Source organism: Dermacentor albipictus, chromosome 1 (genome assembly GCF_038994185.2).
Source record: "Dermacentor albipictus isolate Rhodes 1998 colony chromosome 1, USDA_Dalb.pri_finalv2, whole genome shotgun sequence".
Taxonomy (NCBI): domain Eukaryota; kingdom Metazoa; phylum Arthropoda; class Arachnida; order Ixodida; family Ixodidae; genus Dermacentor; species Dermacentor albipictus.
The window spans coordinates 477,368,916-477,384,336 of NC_091821.1; the positions used below are offsets into that span (position 1 = coordinate 477,368,916).

General features: G+C 54.3%; 1 protein-coding gene across 1 annotated transcript in view; it reads right to left on the reverse strand.

The window, feature by feature from the left end:
* Window positions 1–501: 501 nt before the first annotated feature.
* Window positions 502–15,421, reverse strand: part of LOC135900245 (insulin-like growth factor-binding protein-related protein 1) — a 69,170-nt gene continuing 54,250 nt past the window's right edge. Inside the window, exons 2-3 of the mRNA XM_070532514.1 lie at window positions 4,736–4,879; window positions 502–1,751 (exon numbers count right to left, since the gene is read on the reverse strand). Coding sequence (XP_070388615.1) covers window positions 1,579–1,751; window positions 4,736–4,879 — 317 coding nt within the window. The 3' untranslated portion in view covers window positions 502–1,578. The remainder of the gene's footprint in view (window positions 1,752–4,735; window positions 4,880–15,421) is intronic.

Genomic DNA, 15,421 nt, shown 5'->3' on the forward strand with positions numbered 1-15,421 from the left:
ACACGGAACATCGTGGCAACGGCGAAAATTTTGCCTCGAGCGTTCATATAATTGATATCGCAATAATAATCGTCTTAATGCAAGGGGTTGGAAGGTCCTGGTGTCTGCACTCGGCGCTGTAGTGTCGGCGCGTAGCGGGTTCGCTTCTTTGATTTTTTCTGACAATGTGTTACGTGAAACTTATCTCTCAAGTGACTCTACGGGTGCGAATTCCAAGTATGGTAGGCGTAGAGTGGTTGATTTTCTAATATGTGACGTTCCCGTAGAAATATTACGCATGAGTCCACATTTTGTAATCATTACAAAACTCGGAGAATGCGAAAATATATATCTTGCGTGAATGGAGTACAAATATACATATATACGAACGCATGTATGCATGATAACAAAAACTAAGAATTGTCTGCTACAAGCAGAAAATCGACTTTTAGGAGCCTCCACTGATGACGTCGTTTCGTGAGCCGCATTGAGCATTCGTTCGCGCAACAAATGGTCAAGAAACAACTTTTGTAAAGTTCTTTATTGCAATATATCTTTCTCTAAAAAAAAGCCAAAGTAGACCGCGCAAGTGAATGCCGATTTCCACAACAAGGAAAAAAAAAGGCATTACGGCTCGTATATTTCAGAACACGATTAAGTGCCAACGGTCGAAAGAGAAAATAATAGACTGGCAGGACTTGCAGCACCATAAAAAAGAAAGTGCTTGTTGCTCGCATAAATGCACGGCTCTGTCTGTGCGCACAAAAAAGTACGTGTCGCCCTCTACATCCTGCAAGCATACGGCGAAGCACGGTGGCAGTGAGTAATGAACTGACACGCGACTAGAATCTCGGCTGGTGCGCCCATGCGTGTCGTCACTGGCGCTGGCATTGTACAAATGCAGTAGAGAATGGATCCTCGTTGAAATGGCAGGAGCCAGTCGTAACAGGTCGTGAGAAAATGTGGTCAGCTTCTACTCTGTTTCTCTTCGATCTCCATTTTTGACGGTTTCCGCCAGAAGGTCCCTATTAATACCGGCCGTAAGTTGGAAGCTGCACAGCTTACTATACGAGCGCGTTAGCGCGGCAAGTTTTTATCTCTTGGTACACCCTGTACTTCAGCACTAGTTCTTTTTTTTTTACTTGAGTATCGGCGTTTCGTAAATTGTACGTAATTTCTCGACAGTAGTCTGTTTATAACGGTCTCACGTAACCACTGCGACAATCTCGCTGTTCATCGTCGTCTCTCCTGTCTGCGATGTGTGGCAATGTGTATCTTTTTTTTTCTTCCTTTTTGTGTGTGTGTTTGTTTGAATGGTGACACGCGACGTCATGCTACAACGCGTGAAGAAGATTAAGAATGAGCGGCTTTGGTCTCTCAAGTACAGTCTATACAGTCACATTACGACACCGAAAGCATTTGTGACAGTGAACCGTGTCAGAACAGTATATCCTCGAGAAACGAGACACGCGGCACTTTTACGTAGACGAAACAAAAACAAATAGAAAAAAAAAGACACGAACGAAGTGGACGAGGCGCGACTGTGCAATATCGTGTATACGTAACAAAAAAGCTGAGTCAACAACAAAAAGAGCCTCTCTACGGCAGCACGTTGAGCTTGGCGGCGGCCGACGCCTCTCCGTTCTCGTTGGCCCCCACGCACCAGTAGGTGGCCGTGTCCTCGGGGCGCAGATCGAGCAGCTGCAGCCAGCTGGTCACCTCGAAGCTGTCCGGTCCGCCGCGGCTTTGCACGCTGATGCGAGAGCTGTCCGCTGCGAGGAGAGAGAGAGAAGGACAGAGCTTGCAACTATGGCGTTCTCGTCGCAGCTGAGAAATTCGCGGCTTTGAATCGCAGCCAATGAGGCGTTGGCTCCGAACTTACGGACCGTTTTTTTTAATTTTATTTTATTCAATTCCGTTTAGTCGGTGGTTCCTTCTAGCAGAAGAGCGCGCGCGTGTACCATCGGGCGCTCGTATCATGCGTGAATGGAAACTTGAATGGACACCGTGGCCCCCGAGAGAGCACCATGCGTGCCTTATCGATATCGCAGTTGACGATACCACAGGAGCGCGCTGGTCGAGGTTCTTTGTGCGACATTTCGCGAACGGGCTTCCTCCTTCCCGCCGCTAAACGCAGCCGCCGAGGGCAGAGTTCGTTGGAACTTCTAGTTTTTATTATTTGGGTCTATGTATTTGTGTTTTATACATTTTACACTTACCTAATGTATTTTTTGTTCGTGCGCTCCGTTATGCAATATGCAAGTTACGTGCTGATGTATTCCCTATCCTTATGCAGTATCCCTTACAATGGGGGTCTCTAATATTAAAGCGAATAGAAGCAAAGGGGCGCTATAGTAACACTAAGTGAATCTCGAGTGGTGGCCATTATATATATTCTAGTTTTCTCTCGTTTGGCGGAAGAAGGGATGACCGGAGAAAATAAAGGCCAAACTTGCCTTTTTCGAATTTTAGCGCCGGAGCCAGCTCCTGTACATCAGTGTGACGTAACAGTTATCGAGGTATTTTCTAGCTATTTCGTCCGTCTTGGAGCATGAAGAGATTTCCATCACTTGCTAAAATGATTAAGTTAGATCTTCGGTTCTTTCAGAATGCATGCATTGTAGTCCTTCTATTGTGATAAATAATTAACCAGCTCACGCGTAGACGCTCTCAAAATCCATGCTGTCACTGCGAGGTGTTGCAAGAACTAGGGGTGTTATATAGCGGGTGACCTCAGGGGCGGCGGCGTCACCCTATTTCATTTTTGCGTATTTCCAATGCTTAAACCGAGGTTCCTTTTACGGTAAGCGCGCTATTTCGGAGATGCACGTAATTTGCCAATACACTCTAACGGAACAAATCGCTCGTTAGTGTCCCGCTGAGCACGAGGTCGCGGGATCGAATCCCGGCCACGGCGGCCGCATTTCGATGGGGGCGAAATGCGAAAACACCCGTGTACTTAGATTTAGGTGCATGTTAAAGATCCCCAGGTGGTCGAAATTTCCGGAGTCCTCCACTACGGCGTGCCTCATAATCAGAAGGTGGTTTTGGCACGTTAAACACCATAATTTTTTTTTCTTTAGTGTCCTTTGAATGTACCATTGAAGAGCACGTAAGTAGTGGCTGCGACGTCGATATGCGACGGTTCTGACGACGTTGGCGTGCGCATGCTCTTTGTCAAAGTTCCGGGCCCACTGCTCGCGTAACTGGACCTGTAGCTGGAGCGCGTATAGTCAGGATTCTGTAGAGTCTTAATACTCGCAGCCCATCTGTCTTCAGGACTCCCGAAAGATAAGCGTTGTACAGGGGTCGGAGACAGACATGTGATTGGCGGGATGGGTATAAGAAGCAGTCACGTGCCCACAACTGTGCCAGTGCCGGTCCGAATGTCTGCAGTGACATTTATTCACAAATTGGGGTAAGGTCTGTCCTCGACGCCACTGGTAAATGGGTGATTTCAGTTTGACTCCATATGACGGTATCCCTTATATTAGAGAAAACACCCGTGTACTTAGATTTAGGTGCACGTTAAAGGACCCCAGGTGGTCCAAATTTCCGGAGTCCCCCACTGCAGTATGCCTCATAACCAGAAAGTGATTTTGGCCCCACAACTTAATTTTTGACTTCGTTATATTAGAGCGCAGCTCTATGGACGCCCGTTCGTGCGGCGAACATCGGCGTCCTCGGCGAAACTAAGCGAACGAGCACAGCAAAGGGTGAAAGAACCAACGCGGACTTCAGCGGGCGATGAAAGACGGCGATAGCGAAGAGAGCGCGAGGAGGAAGGCGGAGGAGGAGAGTATGGCGAAAGCGTGAGAGAAGAAAAGCGTGGTGCCGCGCAGGACAGGCTCTGCGGCGACGATGGCTACGAGATGGCGCCAGAGCAGCGCGCGTCGTCTGTTCACCGATGACGCCGCAGATAACATATATGGAAACAAAGCGCTGCATGAGCGGAGGTCTGTCTGCGGCGCCTGCTGTGAATCGCGCCCACGCATCACCCACGCGCTGCCTCTCGCGATCTCCCGATTGGCGAGGTATTCGCGCCACCCTTCGCTCAATTTGCAACGTGTCGCACGAGACAGATTGTGCGCTCCAGCCAATATATCGCGAATTGAAAGCATGCATAGAGCTGCGCTCAAATTTCGCATTAGGGAAATTTGACTGAGACTGGCTTAGACGATCGCCTCTAGACGCTGTGAAACGTGCAGTCAGTGCGAAATGTGTTTGCGCAATAACTTTTTGTGACAAGATTACTTTCTGTATGGACAAGATTACTCTTACGTGTATTGCGTCTTCAGTGCGCATCCGCATATTGGACGTGTATATAGTATCTCATTGTACCATAACATAATCACCCGCCACCTACCTTTCCCTGTATTTCCCACTTCCCCTTTCCCCAGTGAGAAGTAGCAGGCTAGAGACACGCTCTCCAAGCCGACCTCTCCTCCTTTCTCCTCATTAAAATCTACTACTCCTCCTCGCATTAGAGAGCATCGTAATCGTCGGTCAATTCTTTTCACTGTACTAACGTTTTGTCACTCTTGTGCTAATTTACGTCATCAGTGCGCTTGCGCAAAGCCGTACGCGCATTGCGGTACCTAAATATCATCACTGATGTGCCGAGTATTCGCGCCTGCACCAGCCCCACGACCGCGACGTTGGAGCGTTTCATCGACGAGGCCGCGACTTGTAACGAGCTTCGCGAAGGGCGAGCGCCTCCCACTTTATGTGAACACACTCTTAAATGTATACTCACTGGGCAGTGCCTTGAGTGGTCCGTCTCCGTGGTCGACGCGCCACTCGACGGTGGGCACCGGGAAGCCAGTCACCTCACACGTCATGGCGGCCCGGCCTCCCGTCCGGTTGCGGGTGTTTTCGGGAGCGGTCACCACACGGGGCGCTGCGCACAGAAAAAGGAGAGAGGAAAACAGAAAAGCTCCAATCGGCTGTCGCAAGGAAAGGGAGCAATAGGGGAGGCGTGCCACGATTTAGAAACACACAGTTATACGACTATAGGAGCTCATTATGCAACTACGCGTGGATGTTACTGCCGCTACAGAAACCCGATTCATAGGGGGCGATCAATGGCCGTAAGACAACAGTACAAAGAGTGCCGAGTTCTAGACACATTTCTGCCCGGAAAGGTTATATGCAGTGGAAAGAAAGGCTGCAGCTTTTGAAGTCTCGTGGAGTAGCGTCAAGACCTTTTCAACACATCATCATAGACGAATTAGAGAGAGGACGTCTCAATTATACAAAAAGCACGAACACACACAGCACTTGCACCACAGTGTACGCATTATACAGGGTCTGTCCTGAAAGTAAGGAGACAGCTAGAGTATAGAAAATGTACTGTATTTGACAAACTCTTTCGATACACCTGGTATTGTTCGGATTAAGAACCTTGGACATCGACACAGCTAGCCTAGCGGGTATCCCGCTGTTTGCAGGCGCCTTGGAAGTCATGTTCTTGAGTCTCATTGAGCACCTTCGTTGCGGCCATTTGAATGTCTACCGCGGTGTCGTATCGGTGTCCTTTCAAAGCGCGTTTCATTCTCGGAAGCAGGAACAAATAACGGGGAGAGGGGTCGGGGCTCTATAGTGGCTGGGCGAAGCGTGGTTCCTTACCCGGTCTAAAACTCTCTGATAGCGGACTACGTGTGCGACGGAGCGCGTTGTCGCGGTACAGAACCCATGATGTCGCGATCTCTAGACACACGCGCAGGGACGCGTTGTCTCCGTCTTTGGCGAACTTTCGCGTAGAAACACGCATTCACCGTCGTCCCGGAGGGAACAAATTCCTTGTGGACGATTCCCTTACCGTCACGGAACACGAGCAGAGGACTTGCTCAGTTTAACGCAAAACTTCACCGAGTAGTGCTGTCCCAGCGTTAGCTCCATTGTTGTCGTAGCTGAGCGATGATACAGGGGTACACCGTCAAGCGTGCCCACTCGTTTCTCCTGCTCGACTAAGCTCGTCGCGTTTTGAAGCTGGCGGTCAAGTATAAGCAGCGCCTGTGTTGAATGCATTGTTCGAAACGAGAGAGACAAACGAAACAGAATCTAAACCCGTTAGTGGCAAGAAACGTTTGCCCACAAGAAAAGATTCGGTACGGAGGCGTTGGTGTGAGCCCTGTATCAAGCTGGAAATGTTTGGCACAGCCAGTTCCGACGGCGATATTACATTTCCCTCGGACTCCCCGTGTTTTCTTTGGGATGACACATTTTTCTAACAAGAGCGTTAGATGTTCTGCTCAAACTTCTAGAAGGACTTCGCTGGCCACATCGTGTATGCACATGGCGTTACCACATTTATTTATTTATTTATTTATTTATTTATTTTGAAATGGGGTTTATGTAGCTCGTTCGAGGGATCGCAGGTAGCTCTAGATCACGAGTCCTAGCGCTTCGCATCAACAACCCGCGCTCGTGTCTCGCGCCGCAGCGGTGGCAGTCCGCACAGTGCCACATGCATATTACCCACTACAACTACAGTGTCACATGCATATTACCCGCTACAACTTCGCCCGGGGCGAAGAGGAGCCATCCTGGCGACCTAAGGCGATGATACGATAAGGGGGTCGTGGTACGGCTTCAGGCGGCTGACGTGAACAGTCTCGCGGCCACGGCGGCGTTTGTCCGAAGATGGCGTCACCGGTTCGACCACATAACTCACAGGCGAAGTACACGCGACGATCCGGTACGGACCTTGATATTTCGGGGCAAGCTTTGGGCTAAGGCCTGGAGCTTGGAAGGGCAGCCGAAGCCAGACGTGAGAGTCCACGGCGAAGGACTGTGTGGGATGATCGTTGTCGTGGCGATCTTTGCGGATTCCTTGGGTATCCGACGTGAACAAGCGAGCCAGTTGGCGGCACTCTTCAGCGTGGCGAGCAACTTCGGAAAGAGGGGTGAATTCAGAGGCATCCGGGTGATATGGTAGTACGGTGTCGAGGGTAGTGGATGGTTCACGCCCATAAAGAAGGAAAAATGGTGAGAAGCCTGTGGTAGCCTGAACGGCGGTATTGTATGCGTACGTCACAAAAGGGAGGACATCGTCCCAATTGGAATGATCCGACGCAACATACATGGTGAGCATGTCCCCAAGGGTGCGGTCGAATCGTTCCGTTAGACCGTTAGTTTGTGGGTGATACGCCGTAGTGGTGCGGTGAATAGTGCGGCACGCGGCGAGTAGCTCATTAATAACTTCGGACAAGAAGACACGGCCTCGGTCACTGAGCAGTTCTCGCGGTGCGCCGTGCCGTAAGACGAAATGCCGTAAGATGAATGCGGCGACGTCGCGAGCAGTAGCCGAAGCAAGTGCAGCAGTTTCAGCATATCTTGTCAGGTGGTCTACTGCGACAATTATCCAACGATTTCCGGTAGCACTGCATGGAAGAGGCCCATAAAGGTCGATGCCAACCCGATCAAAAGGACGTGCAGGACACGGTAAAGGTTGCAGAGGGCCTGTCGTATGAGAAGATGTCTTGCGTCGCTGACAGGCGGCACATGACCGAATGTATTTGCGGACATAAGAATACATGCCGCGCCAGTAGTACCGCTGGCGGAGCCGCTCGTAGGTTTTCAGGACGCCAGCATGAGCTTGTTGGGGGTCTGCATGGAAATACGTTGTGGGAGTTCCTTCGGTCTACCGGAGCGCAGTCGTTGCTGTGCCTAAGGCCCGGACTTATTCGCCATTGCGAGGAAAACCTCTCCCAAATGCCTGCCCCTCTACCCGCGCGCTGTTTTCCCCGGGCGCCGCGGCCGCGTCCCGCGACGTCATGCTACGCGGCCCTGCGATTGGGTCGTGGGGCGTGACGTAGGGAAGAAGCCCCGACTGGGGACGATCGCGGTGCGCGGGGGAGTCGTGCTGCGAGAGGGACGAGCGCCGGTCACGAGAGGCAAGCTGCAAGGTACGTGAGCGACCAGCTATTTGTGTCCCCAACGCCCCGGCCTGGGGACGTTCACGTGCTTTGTCAGCTTGCGTAAGTGTGGCTTGCTGAGTGGCTTTGCGTTCCGCCCTTGCGGTAGTCGCAGGTGCTCAGTGCGTCACATTTTGCGTGTCCGAACCGTCGCAGACCATTGTCGGTGACGGGAAGCGCTAGGTAGCGTTTGCGAACGCATTTCGGCCCGCGCGCGTAAACCATTGTTCGACGCGGCGTGTAACCCGCCTTCCTCGCCATCGGGAACCGCGGGCGCCGAGTGTACTCCGTGTGTTTGGGTGCAGTCTGGTACATGTTGGCCATTGGTGATCAATAAACGCCTTAACTGTCCTGGACGCCGTGTGTTCCTGGGAGAGCGCCCATGCGTACGGCCAGAGCCGTCCAGGTCTTTCGGCTCGGTGCTCGAACCTGCGGTGGGTCTATCGCCGTGCGCCGTCGTGCCGCGTCGTGAGGCTCCACTTCTCGGGGGCCACTTGGCGACGCCGTGCGCGGAGACGTACTGTGAGCCCACATTTTGGCGCCCAACGTGGGGCAGTAATTGCCTTTGCATTGCTGCGGTGCGTAACGAGCCGGAGACCCGCTTGATCGGCCGGCCGTGCCATGTTTTCCAGCTTCAAGGAGTCGTCATTGTTGACGACTCTCGCGAATGTCGCCCTGTTCGATTACTCAGCCGATGCTGGTGTCGAGCGTGGAGGCACAGCTCAACTCCCAGAGCACGAAACACGGAGTGCAAGCTTAGTTGGCGCAAACCTACCCGATGCGTGTGATATGTCCACGCCGCTCCACGACGGGCGTGGATCTCTCAATGCAGCGATAAGCAACGATGAGCTGGCCGCCATGGAAGAGGGGAGACTGCCGCGAACCCCACCCGCATTGAGGAGCTTCGCGGCTGTGGCCTCCACCACCGACAGCGAGCGCGGAGGGAGTAGGGGGTTACCGCCTGCCGCGAGCACCGTTGTGCGAGGTGGCGAGGTGGCCTCGAGTCGCGTAGGGTTGAGCGAGGTACCGCTAACCGAAATGAGGGGAGGGTTGCAGGTGCCCCAGCCTGCCCAAATCCCGCCTGCAGACGCTCCTGATGAGACGAGCGCACCGGACGCGAGGGCGTTGCTTGGCGAAGCCACGCGACTAATTGAGTCCCTTTCGAGTGCCCTCCGGACTTCCTTGGAGTCGCCAAGGCACTCGCGGCCGGTGGTTAAGCTGGCAGTGCCCACATATCGCGGGTACGCGGATGCGGTTAGTGTCACAGACTTCCTTGACAGTTTGGCGCACTATCAGGCAGCTGTGGGGCTTGATGACCGCGAAATGCTGGCTCGGGTTGTGCCCGTTGCTCTTACAGAGCGAGCAGCACAGTGGTACAGGCTTTCCGGCCACCGCGCAACGACGCTCGAAGATTTCAAGGCGGCTCTCCGCCACGAATTTTTGCCTGTCGACTACTATCGTAGAATGCGGCGCGAGCTCGAGTTGCGGACACAAGCCCCGGACGAATCACTCCTCGAGTATGTGCGAGCGATGGAGGAGCTGTTCCAGATGGCGGAGCCGACGGCCTCCAGCGACGAGAGAGTCGAGAGGGTGATAAGGCAGGCTCACCCAACCTTTGCGGCCTACCTGCGCGGAAGTCGGTTCCGTGATCTGGAGGACATGGCCGCCGAGGCCAAGCGTATACAAGGCGACCTGCTGGCCATGCGTGCCTACCGCCCTCCACCGCCCGCAAGCGAGGCGCTAGAGCCGCGCTGTGCATGGACGGGAACTCTTTTCCGTTCACGCCAACAGCAATCGCCCGCGCATTCCACCTTTGCGGTGGGCTTTGAAAACCGGCAAGCTTGGGGAATCAGCGAACGCGCCTTGGATCCTCATGCATACGCGCGGAGCGCGGCCAGCGCGGAGCAAAGGCCCAATCCGCCCCCTCAAATACGCCAAGCAATCCGCAGCAGCGCGCGCCCAGCGGAAGACGCATGTCCCGAACGGCCTGAGGGCAGCGCAGCGGGCGGAGGAGGACGACCGGGGCAGAGTGCTTTCAACCGCAGGAATGCGCGCGGCGGAGCCCGCTGTTTTGAGTGCAGTGAGCTGGGCCACATTGCTCGTTACTGCCCCAGACGCACCCTCCGGCAGGGAAACGGGGATGGGGGTCGGGCGTGAACGCACGTCCGACCGAAGTGATTGTCGCTCCCTCCGTGTGTCGTGCGGGCTTTCCCGCGGATGCATTCGCGCCATTCGTCACTGTCACTATTGCTGGTCGCGAATTTGCCGCGCTCCTCGACACAGGGGCCAGTGCGTCTTTGTTTGGCGACGACGTTTTGACCCTCTTGCAGCAGCGCTTCGTTCGCTTGCGCGAATGCCGAGCAACTTTTAACCTAGCCAGCGGCTCCGTTCCCGCAGGCGGGGCAGCGAGGCTGTCTGTTCGTTGGGATGGTCGAACGAGGCGCCATCGCTTCATTCATTTGCCTGGCTTGAGTGTTCCCGTGATTCTGGGTCGTGACTTTCTTCGTAAGACCCGTATAGTGGTAGACATTGCGAACGGAGGCTATAGGGTGGGACCGTTGTCCCCTTTGAGGCTTTTCGCTGACCCTCCGGCATGTGTCGCCGCGGAGCGAGTGGCGGGCCCGCACGGCGCGCTAGATAAGGGGGTTGAGCACTTTCTGGCGCAGTATTCTGCGTGCACTACCGCTCAGATAGACGTGCCTGCGCGAGGTGGCTTGTTCCACCCTTTGATCGCCCGTGCGGTAGGGCTGGAGCTCAAACAAAAATCTGACATGTCCGAAGTTCTGCTCAGCTATGACGACCTGTTCACAGAAGACCCAGGTTGCACTGACCTTGTACGCCACAGGATCGAGACTGGGGATACGCGTCCTTTGAAGTGCAACCCCAGGCCGGTTAGCCTGTCCAAGAGACAGGCTATCGATGGTGTGCTTAACGAGATGCTGGCGACCGGTGTCATCAAGCGTTCCGATAGCCCCTGGGCATCTCCTGTCGTCCTGGTTCCAAAAAAGGATGGTAGTTTCCGCCTTTGCGTTGATTACCGTCGACTGAACGCACTTACCCGTAAAGATGCCTATCCGTTGCCAACCATCGAGTCAATTGTGGGCAGCCTAGGTTCAGTGAAGTATTTCACGACTCTGGACGCTGCTAAGGGCTACTTGCAAGTAGAGGTGGAACCCGAGGACAGAGCAAAGACCGCCTTCACGTGCCATCGTGGGCTGTTTCAATTTGAGCGAATGCCGTTTGGTCTGTGCAACGCCCCAGCCACATTTCAGAGGCTAATGGATCGGGTTCTGGGCAATGCCAAATGGTCCCATGCCATGTGCTACCTCGACGACATCGTGATCTATTCCGAAACGTTTGAGGAGCACATACGTCACGTTGGGGACATACTTGGGAGGATCAGGTCAGCGGGCATGACGCTAAATCCGGCAAAGGCACAAGTGGCGCAAACTCGAGTCCACTTGCTGGGGTTCACCCTAGGAGGAGGCTCCATTGAGCCGAATTCGGAGAAGCTCCGGGCTCTCCTGGATTTTCCCGCCCCCAAAGATGTACGCGGCCTCCGCCGCTTCCTCGGAATGGCCAATTTCTACCGGTCATTTATTCCATCTTGTGCGAAACTCCAGGCACCGCTGACAAAGTTGTTGGGGAAGTCTGTGGAGTGGCGTTGGGAACCGGAGCAGGAGCAGGCATTCCGCGGCTTGTCCCGAGCCATCGCCGAGACAGCTCGCCTCAGATTGCCTGACCTGACCAAGAAATTCGTCGTTCAGACGGACGCGAGCGATTTGGGATTGGGGGCGGTCCTCCTTCAGGAATTCGATGGTGCCCTGCACCCTCTGGCTTTTGCTAGTCGGGCGCTGCTCCCTGCGGAGAAGAACTACTCCGTGACGGAAAAGGAGTGCTTAGCGATTGTGTTTGCACTGAGGAGATTTGACGTCTATTTAGACGGCACGAAATTCGTCGTGCAGACGGATCACAGCGCGCTCAGCTGGCTCATGAGGATTCGAGAACCTGCGGGTCGGCTGGCACGTTGGGCACTTCTAATACAGCACTACGACATTTCGGTGCAGTACCGAAAGGGGAGCACGAACGTCGTCGCAGACGCGCTTTCGCGTGCGCCGCTTCCCCACCCGGCTGATGCCGGAGGCGAGCGGCGAAAGACGGAAGCCGCCGACACGCCCGCCTGTGCGAGCGGTGAAGTGGCCGAGGAAGAGAGGGAGACCGTCTTCGGGTCCCCACCTATAGAGGAGACTGCGGTAAAAGAGGTTTTCGGCGTTGTACAGCCGGGCGGTGACGAGAGTTCTCCATCAGTGGGGGAAATAGTTGTAAACGAGCCAAAGGGGAGCATTGTGAATAGATCGACCGGCACTGGTGGTAACTTAACCGTTCATGACTGTGCCTTTAATGAACACGATGTCACCGCGCATGATGTTCTTGCACGGGTGCAGAAGGAGTTAGCCGCAGAAAGACAGCCGCGTACCACGACACCGGAGAACGAGGCCTTTGCAGTATCTCCAAAAGGAAGTAATGGAACCGGCTCTCACTCTGGAGGGACCGCGATTATTTTCAGCCGAGAAGAGCTCCTAAAGGCCCAGCAGGAGGATTCATTTTGCAAGGAAATTGCTGGTAGAGTAGCGGAAACGGAGCACCGTAACGTTGCTGGTGTTGCAACGAGCGCAGAAGTACCCGGGCCAGCTTTTATTGCTGGTACTTCCGAAGATTCCTACCTGCTGGACCACGATGGGCTCGTGCTTAGATATATCGCTACCGAGGATGAATCAATTAACCCGTTTAAGGTGGTGATACCGAAAAGTCTGAGGCGCGCACTTTTGCACTACGCTCATGATGAACCGCTGGCTGGGCACCTCAGTGGCTCTAAGGTCTTCGCAAGACTCAGCCACACTGTCACCTGGCCCGGTATGAAGCGCGACGTTTTCCGTTATTGCCGGACTTGTCACGTCTGTCAGACGGTGAAATCTCGCGGTGGCCGTCCGCCGGGTTTAATGAAGCCGATTGACAGTCAGCGGCCTTGGCAGTTTGCTGCCTGCGACTTAATTGGGCCTTTTCCAAAGAGTAAACAGGGCTTTCAGCACCTTTTGGTAGTGGTCGATCACTTTACAAAGTGGGTGGAGCTATTTCCGCTCCGCAAGGTGACGGCTCGGGCAGTGTTGGATAAGCTAATGGAAGTTTTCACACGCTTTGGATTTCCGGAGCGTTTGATTACTGACAATGCGTCTTACTTCACTTCTCGGGTGTTTCGTGAGACGTGTACATCCCTTCAGATCGAGCATCGCCTCACATCGCCCTACCACCCCCAGGCCAACCTCACGGAACGCTTTAATCGTACTGTGAAGTCGATGCTCACGGCCTTTGCCAGGAGCCAGAAGGATTGGGCAGACCACGTGAACGAACTCGCGTTCGCCATCCGGACGGCGCAAAACCGCTCAACAAGTTTCTCCCCCGCTTTCCTCATTTTTGGCCGTGAACTGGCGAATCCGCTAACCATTGTTACGCAGCGCCGAGCAGGGGTTGAGAATGCGCCAGGGGACCTTTCCTCGTACGCAGCGCAGCTTCGCTCCCGGCTTGCCCGCGCTTTCTCTAGAGCAAGGGACAGCTTGGGAGCCGCCCGAGCCCAGCAGAAAGCTCAGTATGACAAGAGTCATCGCGACGTCTGCTTTCAGGTCGGTGACTTGGTGCTTAAACGCAACCACGCTCTTAGTGACGCCAGCAAAGGGTTTTCCGCAGCGTTGGCTCCTAAATGGCTGGGGCCTTACCGAGTGGAGAAACGACTTTCACCACTTGTGTATGAGCTGACGGATCCTCAGACGGGGAGAACCAGGGGCCGCGTTCACATTGCCGACTTGAAAGCCTACCATTGCAGGCCAGTCCAGCCGGCGCCGGAGCCCAGCGATCTCGGGTGTTCCGGGGAACAGAGCACGTCCGGTGTTTCCGACCGCTTTCGGCCGTCGCATCGATACCCCCTCAGGCGACGACCACCATTGTGAATTCGCCCTCGCGTTGCCAGACCTTTCTGGTAAAAGAAACGCGTTACTCTTGCTTTCTGCCTCTGCGAGCGACTGTTTCTTTTCTCTCGGGATTTCCCGCATAGAGGCCAGCGCGCCACGGTTCCAGCCCGCCCTAACTAGATGTCAAAAAGTTTGCCCGTTTGTTCAGTGCTTGTATTTCTTCTTGCTTGAATAATAGGTTTAGCCTTCCTCGTGTGCATAGCCTTGTTTTCAAAGTGCCCCGCTTCTTACCCCGCATCGCCATTGTACGTAGCTGTAGAGGGGCGCTTGGTGCCCTCATTCTTTTGTTGTCTCGTCTTTGAGACTCGCCGCGTAAGTGTCCGGAAAGCGGGGGCGTGCGACCACGGGAGCGTCAGATGAGAGTGAGGTTTGAGACATTGGACGCCTCAGACATTGGTGTTGCCTGCGCCCGAATCCGTTGCAAGCCCTAAGGGCACGTGTCGCGGGTGCCTCGTGTGTGCGCGTGCAAAAGGGGACGAAAACCACGTCCAGCTGGCTTCGCGACCCTCCATCCTGTGCCCCCCCCCCCCCATCTCTGCTCGCTCCTTCTGGAAAACCACTGGCGTCAGCATTTACTACTCCTGCTGGCACTGCTACTGCCGGTGCCCGGAACTGTCTTCCCGCTGTCATTCTCTCTCGACAGTCGCCTTCGTCGGTAGCTTGGAGTTGCAGCGCACTCGCGCTCAAGATGGGCAAGCCGTCTGCCCTTGTCGCACCTTCGAGCCGCCGCCGACGCCGGCGCTGGGTTGCATAGCCAGGCGCTCCAGCCGCAAGGATACTCCCTGCTCCAACGACTGTCCCGCCTGCCACAGCTACGGAGACCAGTCCGAAAACACGGAGTGTGGCCACCTGGACGTGCCAGGAGGGTGTATCGGCACCCCTCTGGTACGTGTCTATGAAGGCATGGCCCGCGCAGCGCAGAGTGGAGAGGTGCCAGCACCCCGTGCCCCAGGCACGTACCCAGGATTTTTTTTCGGGGGGGGGCCCACCACCTTCATCATCATCATCATCATCATCATCATCGTCGTCGTCGTCGTCGTCGTCGTCATCATCATCATCAGCCTGTTTTAAGTCCACTGCAGAACGAAGGCCTGTCCCTACGATCTCCAATTACCCCTGTCCTGCGCCAACCGATTCCAACTAGCGCTCGCGAATTTCCTAATTTCATCGCTCCACCTAGTCTTTTGTCATCCTCGATTGCGTTTTCCTTCTCTTGGTACCCATTCTGCAACCCTAATGGTCCAACGGTTATCTAACCAGCGCATTACATGACCTGCCCAGCTCCATTTTTTCCTCTTGATGTCAATTAGAATATCGTCTATACCCGTTTGCTCTCTGATCCAAACAACTGTCTTTCTGTATCTTAATGTTATGCCTAGCAATCTTCATTCCATCGCTCTCTGCGTGGTGCTTGCTCTCAAACATCTTTGTCAGTCTCCGACTCTCTGCCCCATATGTCAGCATTGGCAAAATGCACTGATTGCACACCTTACTTTTCAA